The 6,000-nt window shown below is 39.9% G+C and overlaps 1 protein-coding gene across 4 annotated transcripts in view; it reads left to right on the plus strand.

Annotated features, from left to right (window-relative positions):
• Nucleotides 1–4,973, plus strand: part of ST18 (ST18 C2H2C-type zinc finger transcription factor) — a 164,526-nt gene extending 159,553 nt beyond the window's left edge. For all 4 annotated transcript variants that reach the window (XM_041473671.1, XM_041473669.1, XM_041473673.1 and 1 more), the window contains 4 exons: nt 20–108; nt 1,558–1,661; nt 3,861–4,004; nt 4,833–4,973. In XM_041473671.1, coding sequence (XP_041329605.1) covers nt 20–108; nt 1,558–1,661; nt 3,861–4,004; nt 4,833–4,973 — 478 coding nt within the window. The remainder of the gene's footprint in view (nt 1–19; nt 109–1,557; nt 1,662–3,860; nt 4,005–4,832) is intronic.
• Nucleotides 4,974–6,000: the final 1,027 nt, after the last annotated feature.

Here is a 6,000-nt window from a genome sequence, read left to right on the forward strand (position 1 = left end):
TTTTTCCGATCTGTTTCAGCCTGTCTGGTTGTCCTCTGAATGCACAAACCATAAAAAAGGGCAAAATTTCGGAAGAATTAATGACTATCAAGCTTAAAGCAAGTGGCGGTAAGGAGATTCTGTAAAAAATGATGACATTTATTTAGATAGAAGGGCCCTGACTCCCATTTATACTTGTGCCCCTTTATGCCATTCTGGCATTAATTCTCGCTACTTTGTCTCTAGCAATAAAAATTCTCGACTAACAAAAAATATTTGCATGGGAGATTATAAAAATATTCTCATTTACATCTTGATAATATTGAGGATATGCTCTTGTTCCAGAGCATTATTTTTTTTAATCTGGGTATACTTTCAATATCGTTTTAATTAATAAACAATTAGTTACAGATCAGGAGGACTTAGCTATCTGATAAATAAGGCACAAAGGGAGAAATACTGTGGGCAGAAATTGACTCATCTCTCTAGCTTCATTCCGACATGGTTTAGCATCTATGCAGTGCTTGTGCAATTTAGCTAACCTAAGTGCAAAGTAAATAATTACCAAAGAGTTGCAGGGGGAAATGTGTAGGAGTCTCCCTTCTTATACAATGTGCTTTAGCAAGTTGGGCATTGAGCCAGGATTCAGGAAATTTAGTCTTTAGCCTCCAACTGCTGAGGAAAACGGTTGCATTACTGCTTACAGATTTCCTATGCTGGCTCCCCAGTAGACTCAGTTCTAGGCTTTAAAGCAGTAACAACAGTGGCACAAATCTCCAGGCAGAGTTGGGCTCAGAATGATTCTAAGCAGAAACAGGCACATGCATTTCCCAGTATTTTTTAGGATAAGGCTTTCATTAAAGAATTGAAGCTTTTTACTTTGCTATCTAAATTGTTGGGATGAAAAAGACTGGCTTCGTGGGTTTGGTGTTTCCCCTGTAATATATGTTGGCTTTCTGAAAATTTCACCCTTTTCTATTATTTGAACTTCACTATTTATCAGACATAACTAAGGCTGTGCTTAATGAAGTTATTCTGCACAGGAGTTTGCCCCCACAGAAATTCTTGCAAAATCAGAAACAGGTACAGATGAGTGAACAATTATAATACTCATTAAGATGTTGCCCTGGTGTATTTCCTGAAAAAGAAGGTTTGTTGTTGCTTTCCTTTTAAAATAAACAAAAAAACCCAAACCAAACCAAATCAAACCAAACCAACAACATCTCCACACCCAAGCACCATAAAAATCTCCTCATGTTTATGATAAACGTTCCTCTTTCTGGGCAATTTTTCCTTTCTCTACCCTTCAGCTTGCAGTTGCATGATGCAACGAAAAAAGAAATTGTGAAAAAATTAGGATTAAGATAGCCCCGTCTGTGTTTCAGCTCATATAAATGTTTAACAGGAAGGAAAGAATTTTGACAGCATAATCAAAGTAAAAGACAATATAAGGATCAATCATTTGTTGAAAAGCTTATTTCCCTATGGTTAAGTAGCAGGTAATGCAGCTGGTTACTCATACATCCATTTACATGTGGACACCTTAAATCTGATGTTCTTATTTTCAACTATTTACAGGTATTGAGAGTGATGAAGAAATAAGACACTTGGACGAGGAAATAAAAGAACTGAATGAATCCAATCTTAAAATTGAAGCTGACATGATGAAACTTCAAACTCAGGTATGCCATAAATGTGAAACCTTTTCCTATGCTATGTTTAAACACAATAAATAAATTAAATGCTCTGTAAATGCTTAAATGTTTAAAAATAGCTAGTCTCCTCTGCACTTCTTTTTCCAAGCTCTTGTTTTTTGTTGTTTTCTGTAAATGAGCAGCAGGTATTGTCTTAAAGATCTGGTGAATGACAAATTCAGAGCAGTTTGTAGCTAATCTTAGCAAGCAGACATGAAACATACTTACCAAACAAAACATCCATTTTCCTTTGTTGACCAAACATCTGTTTACCAAACCATGGAGATCTTATGCCTTGAGTTTTTAGGGATTATAATTCCTCTTACAAACCCACTCCAAGTCTTAATGTTGAGAGACTTGAATTTAATGAGTTCTTATGTGTACCTAAGAAAATTTTCCTAGTTTAGCTCACCCACTGTCAATTATTCAAATACTTTGAATTTTGCCTCCAAGCAACAGCTGGTAAAGAATGTATACCTTTTGCTAGTTTGTGTAGCAGAGGATTTTGATGGGAGTTATACAAAAGGGTCATTCTTTTTCATTATTTTGTATACTGGAGGGATTAAGTTGGCTTTAATATGCTGATAGTGGTTCTATGGAGTGAGCTGCATAGCTTCATCCCTTCAGACTCCCAAATGCACTTGGAAGTTAACCTGGGCAGACTGGGTAAAAGTATGAGCAGAAGCTTCAGAATTTTCAGAATTAAAATGAAATAAAATTAAATCTGTGAACTGAATATAAATCCAAACTGATCTAAACCAAACTGAGTGCAACCATACCAGCCTGTATTTGCACCACATTGGAAAGAGCAGTGTTCACTCATGCTGTTTTTGCAATAACCACTGTGTGTATGGTCTAAACAAGGTAGAAGCCTGTGCCACCTGCGCTGGATCTAAACAGTCTGGCTTCACACCACAGCAGTTGTGGGGATATCCAGCCCAAACTGCACTGCAGGTGAACGATGCTCACTGTCTCAGGACACTTGGTTCTCTCTGGTGGTCACTGTGCTATTTGCATGGAGATTGCCCAGTTTATGCAGTCAGATTTCTTCTCCCCAGACTTTCTCCCTGGTGGAGGCAGCTTGACCAGCAAAGCCTGAACTGAACTACAGCAGAAACCATAAATCTCCTACCTCCTTTTACTCTACCCCAGCCAGGTGTTAGACTGCTACGAGCACCCTCCAGAGGAGGGGTTGTAATGGATGGCAAGCACACTCACACTGGGGAGATTTGTTGTGTGACTGTGCGTGAGCAAAGGAAGTAAAGTGGCTCCAAGCAGGAGGTAATTAAGTAGCGCAAAGAGGTGCATACTAATAAGGAAGGGAGGGTATGACAATGGTGGATAGGACTGCACCGACCCTGTGGAGCTGTGGCAGGGCACAGGGATGGCAGCCCTTCTGCCCTGCTGAGCTGGCTGATCCTGGGACAGGAAGCAGGGCAGGAGGGAACCAGACCATGCCATTGCTGGTTTTGTTTTTTCAGCACTGTTTTTGACATCTAAGCTTTCAGATCTGAGTATATCCCAGAGCTTTCACTTTAAAAAGATACTATTTTTTTCTACCTTGGCTGCTTTTTCCTGCTCTTTCCAAAATCCTCCTTTTCATTCTGTTGGTCAGAGACCATCTTTGCAATACAGTGCTCAGCCTCTCAGTTTCCTTTCCACTCTATTTTTTTCTCATTGTTCCCAGCACCAGGCCTATTGCTAATCCCAGCCAGCCCAGAGCTCACCCAGGAGCAGGGCAGGAAAGTAGCACAGCAGCTAATACCCGTGCCTTTGCTATTGTGGTCGAGCAGCAGGGATGCTGTAAAAGCAGTACAGCAATGTAAACATCAGCCTCCTTTCTCCTTGCCTCCACCAGCCCTGAGGCCACACTCCATCCCAGTTCCACACTGACCCTCCTCTCCAAGCTCAATTCCCTACTCCCACTCTGGGGCACTCTCTAGTGCCTTGCTGCCATAAGGTTTCTTCATGAACGAGCAGCAAAGTCCCTAATTTCAGAGCAAATACAACCTTTTCTTTGCTCTGCATGTTCTGTGGAGAAGTTAGGTCTCTCCTAAAAAAAGCATAGCTGAGTTTCAGATTCATCATGGCCTCTCTCGTAATCACCCAGCTGATATTTTGGGTTCAAACTGCAGTAATAATGCTGCCAAAGGTTTGTCTGTGTTTGTGCCTGCCTGTCTCTTTTAGATCACATCTATGGAGAGCAATTTGAAAACAATAGAAGAGGAGAACAAACTCATAGAGCAGAACAACGAGAGCCTGTTGAAGGAGTTAGCTGGCTTAAGCCAAGCCCTTATCTCCAGTCTCGCTGACATTCAGCTGCCACAGATGGTAAGCCCACAGCCAGCAGGTTAACACCTTCTTTTAAGACTGTCTTGCCAGCACTCAAAGCAGATGAGCAAGCTCAGGGACTGGCAGGAGCAATGGAGCTGCATTAGCAGAGAGCACTTTTAGGCAGATTTGCTTTGCAGAGATGCAGCATCATGGAGTCTGTGTGGTAGTAGGTGCAGTTGCTTTCAGGAATGAGCCAGCCCTGGTATCTCTGCCCTGTACCACACCGTGCACAGCTTTTTCCCTCAAACCTCCCTGTCTGAACACCCACCCTGCACAAAGAGTGAAAACTTCACTCTCATGCGAATCGTCATTGACACAGCTCCCAGATCAAAACTATAACCTGTTTCATACAGATGATTTTTTTGGAGAAATCAAGCTCCATCTTCTCAAGAATTTCATATCTTACTTTCAAACATAGGCCAAATCCACAAAGGTACTTGTGTTTCCAGTCCCCTTTCGAAATGCCAAGAGTGCCACTGGAAGATTAAGAAAGGACAGTTAGGGGGATTGTCAGAGTCACAATCCCAGAGAAAAGTAGGCCACCAAAAAAAAAAAAAAAAAAAAAAAAAAAAAAAAAAAAAAAAAATTACACTAACCATAATATCTCCAACTTCTTTTCTTGCTTGGAGAGAGCATGGATTCCCCAGGACGTGCAACTCCTGTAATTTCCACAACCCTTCCATTAATTTGGATGGCTGCCCTATTCATGACTTTTCCCCAGTTGCCATATTGCTCCTTTGGCATGCTTCTTTGGGGTTGGGTGTTTGGGTTTTTTCGGCCTTAATTTTACCTCCTACAATTATAATCTGTTTTGTCTCCATTTAGGGGCCAATCAGTGAGCAGAATTTTGAAGCATATGTAAATACACTCACAGACATGTACAGCAATCTGGAACGGGACTATTCCCCCGAATGCAAAGCTCTGCTGGAAAGTATCAAACAGGCAGTGAAGGGCATCCATGTGTAGGATGTGAAAGCTGCTGGGCAACAGAAATTACTTAACAGCAGTAAACTCCAGATGGATCTGTTAGGAGTTCATGTACTGCTAAGGGGTGTAGGTTGCCATGCTGCATTTACAATTGCAACATTGCACTAATTTTTTTCCCAGCTGACATAAAAAAAAGAATAAAACCACAACAGACTATTTGTATTAACAGCAATGCACTCTGTTAGTATATTGTATTTATTTCAGTACAATTTCTTTTTTTTTCTTCTTTTGCACTCAGTTTTTGTAAAGTGAATGTAAAAAGTGTGTGCGACTATTTTTTATATTTTTTATTTATTTCTAATCAAAGAGTTGTTTTTTTTATCTTTTAACAGCATTTTTGCGGCCTGCCATATTTTTACAAATGTGTTTATTAATTTATTTTCCAATGGGATTTTAAATAGACTGAAAGCTATACTGTAAATTAAATAACTTGCTGGGTTTGTACAGGAAGAAAAAAAAAAAACCTATGAAAGTAACAAAGGACTGAACCATGGTTCTAGTTTTATTTTCCTCACATCCTGCTTTTTTATAATGGCTTTGTATCAGAAATGGGTTTGCAGTAACATGAGATGTGAAGATGCATGGAATGAGAAGATAAATGGTGCCCACTAGTGGGGAACTTGGGCTCTTAAAAGCACAGTATGCTGGAAAACAGTGTGTTAAAGAATATGTTAGCAATAATGAAATATAGCAATCAGCAAAGCACTTGACTTGGCTGTGTGATTTAGTCTATGAGAATGATTATTTAAAATGTTTCAAGAGAACTTCAGATTTATTTTACCACTGCAGCTTTTGTTCAGAGTTAGCTCATGGAGGGAAATGACAATTATCTCTAAACAAGAAGGGTAATTAGATAGGTACTGGTACTTTTTTAGTATGAGACGTTGAGGTTTTAAGCAAGTGACCAGTATTGCAATGGATTTGGATTTAAAAAACGCAAACACATCCCAAGCTAAAGGCTTTGTACATAATGAGTCGAACACATCTCCCCTGAAATGGCATTTAA

The sequence above is a fragment of the Pyrgilauda ruficollis genome, unplaced genomic scaffold (genome assembly GCF_017590135.1).
Source record: "Pyrgilauda ruficollis isolate IOZ18807 unplaced genomic scaffold, ASM1759013v1 scaffold30, whole genome shotgun sequence".
Lineage (NCBI taxonomy): Eukaryota > Metazoa > Chordata > Aves > Passeriformes > Passeridae > Pyrgilauda > Pyrgilauda ruficollis.